The sequence below is a fragment of the Hipposideros armiger genome, unplaced genomic scaffold, assembly GCF_001890085.2.
Source record: "Hipposideros armiger isolate ML-2016 unplaced genomic scaffold, ASM189008v1 scaffold_19, whole genome shotgun sequence".
NCBI lineage: Eukaryota > Metazoa > Chordata > Mammalia > Chiroptera > Hipposideridae > Hipposideros > Hipposideros armiger.
In genome coordinates this window covers 4,473,772-4,475,010 of record NW_017731369.1, presented here as the reverse complement: position 1 = coordinate 4,475,010, position 1,239 = coordinate 4,473,772, and the positions used below count along the sequence as shown (strand labels likewise).

The following is a 1,239-nucleotide window of genomic DNA, read 5'->3' as shown; positions in this document are numbered from 1 at the left end:
TTTTTATAACTCTTAATATAGTGGTGGTTTTTATTTTAAGGGGAAGCTCTGTAAAAGTTTCACATTTTCATGCAGTTGAATTTTGATCTTTTGTGATTTCTTTGTTTCAAAAACTAGAAACTTATCCTTCCACAGATATAATAAAAATCTCAATTTTATTTTTTGCTGACTTTCCTTTTATGTTTGTTAAATATGTATTTTTTCATGTGTTGAGTTAATTTGATATGTGGCATAAGAGATGGATGAAAATTAATTTTTTTCTCAATTGCTAACCAATGATCCCTAGTGCATTTATTTAAAACCCCTTTTCTTCCTCATTGCTTGTGATGCTGTATCCTACAAATATTCTTTTTCAGATTTTTGTTTCTTAATACACTGACTCACTTGGGGAGTGTATTGTTGCTCTCTGGCTTGCGAGGGAAATGAGTAATTTAGGTTAGTTTGCAGTACTGGTTATTGAGCTATTATAAGAGATCATTTATGTTTCTTCCAGATGGCCTCCCCTCATGCTTCCCTTTTCGCTTTCCTCAAACCTGGAAGGACCTGAAAGGGCAGTCATCTTGACAGCCGAGCCAGCTCTTCCTCTGGGAGTCTTATAAACCTCTACCTACCTGCCCAGTTACTGGCTTCAGAATTGTCGACAGTTTTGCATCCATGATTCCATTCAATTAATGTGATGCTTCAAGCATACGACTCGTTGGGAATCTCACCTCATATCTGAGAGTTCTCATTTATTTAAGTTCTCTATCAGATAAAAGTTCATCAAATCATGTGTCCCTTTTTGTTTTTTCAAGCTTGGGGAAAAAATTCTCTTTAAAATTGGAGGCTGTCAGAAATAGCGGATTCTAGACGTTTCTAGTGCATGATGTTCTAGACCCTTCCATAGGCTGGATACTTTGGGTATAGGTTGCTTAGTATCTGTGTCTGAATTTCATGTTGCTTTATTTAAAATGTGAAGCATTTCTCAAAAACCGCTGTAGGTCATTTAGGAACCAAGCATTTCACCTTAGCCTTTGCCTGTTTTCCTCCTGCAGCCTGACTGGCAGCCCTATTTACCACAGAACGGAGACAACATCGAAGTGGCTTTCTCTTACTCCTCGGTGTTATGGCCTTGGTCAGGCTACCTGGCCATTTCCATTTCTGTCACCAAGAAAGCGGCTTCCTGGGAAGGCATCGCGCAGGGGCATGTCATGATCACCGTAGCTTCCCCAGCAGAGGTGGAAGTAAGTGCATGCAGGG

At 39.3% G+C, this 1,239-nt stretch overlaps 1 protein-coding gene across 1 annotated transcript in view; it reads left to right on the top strand.

Moving 5' to 3' along the window:
* Positions 1-1,239, top strand: part of MBTPS1 (membrane bound transcription factor peptidase, site 1) — a 74,650-nt gene that overhangs the window by 38,447 nt on the left and 34,964 nt on the right. The window contains exon 13 of the mRNA XM_019634782.1: positions 1,035-1,223. Coding sequence (XP_019490327.1) covers positions 1,035-1,223 — 189 coding nt within the window. The remainder of the gene's footprint in view (positions 1-1,034; positions 1,224-1,239) is intronic.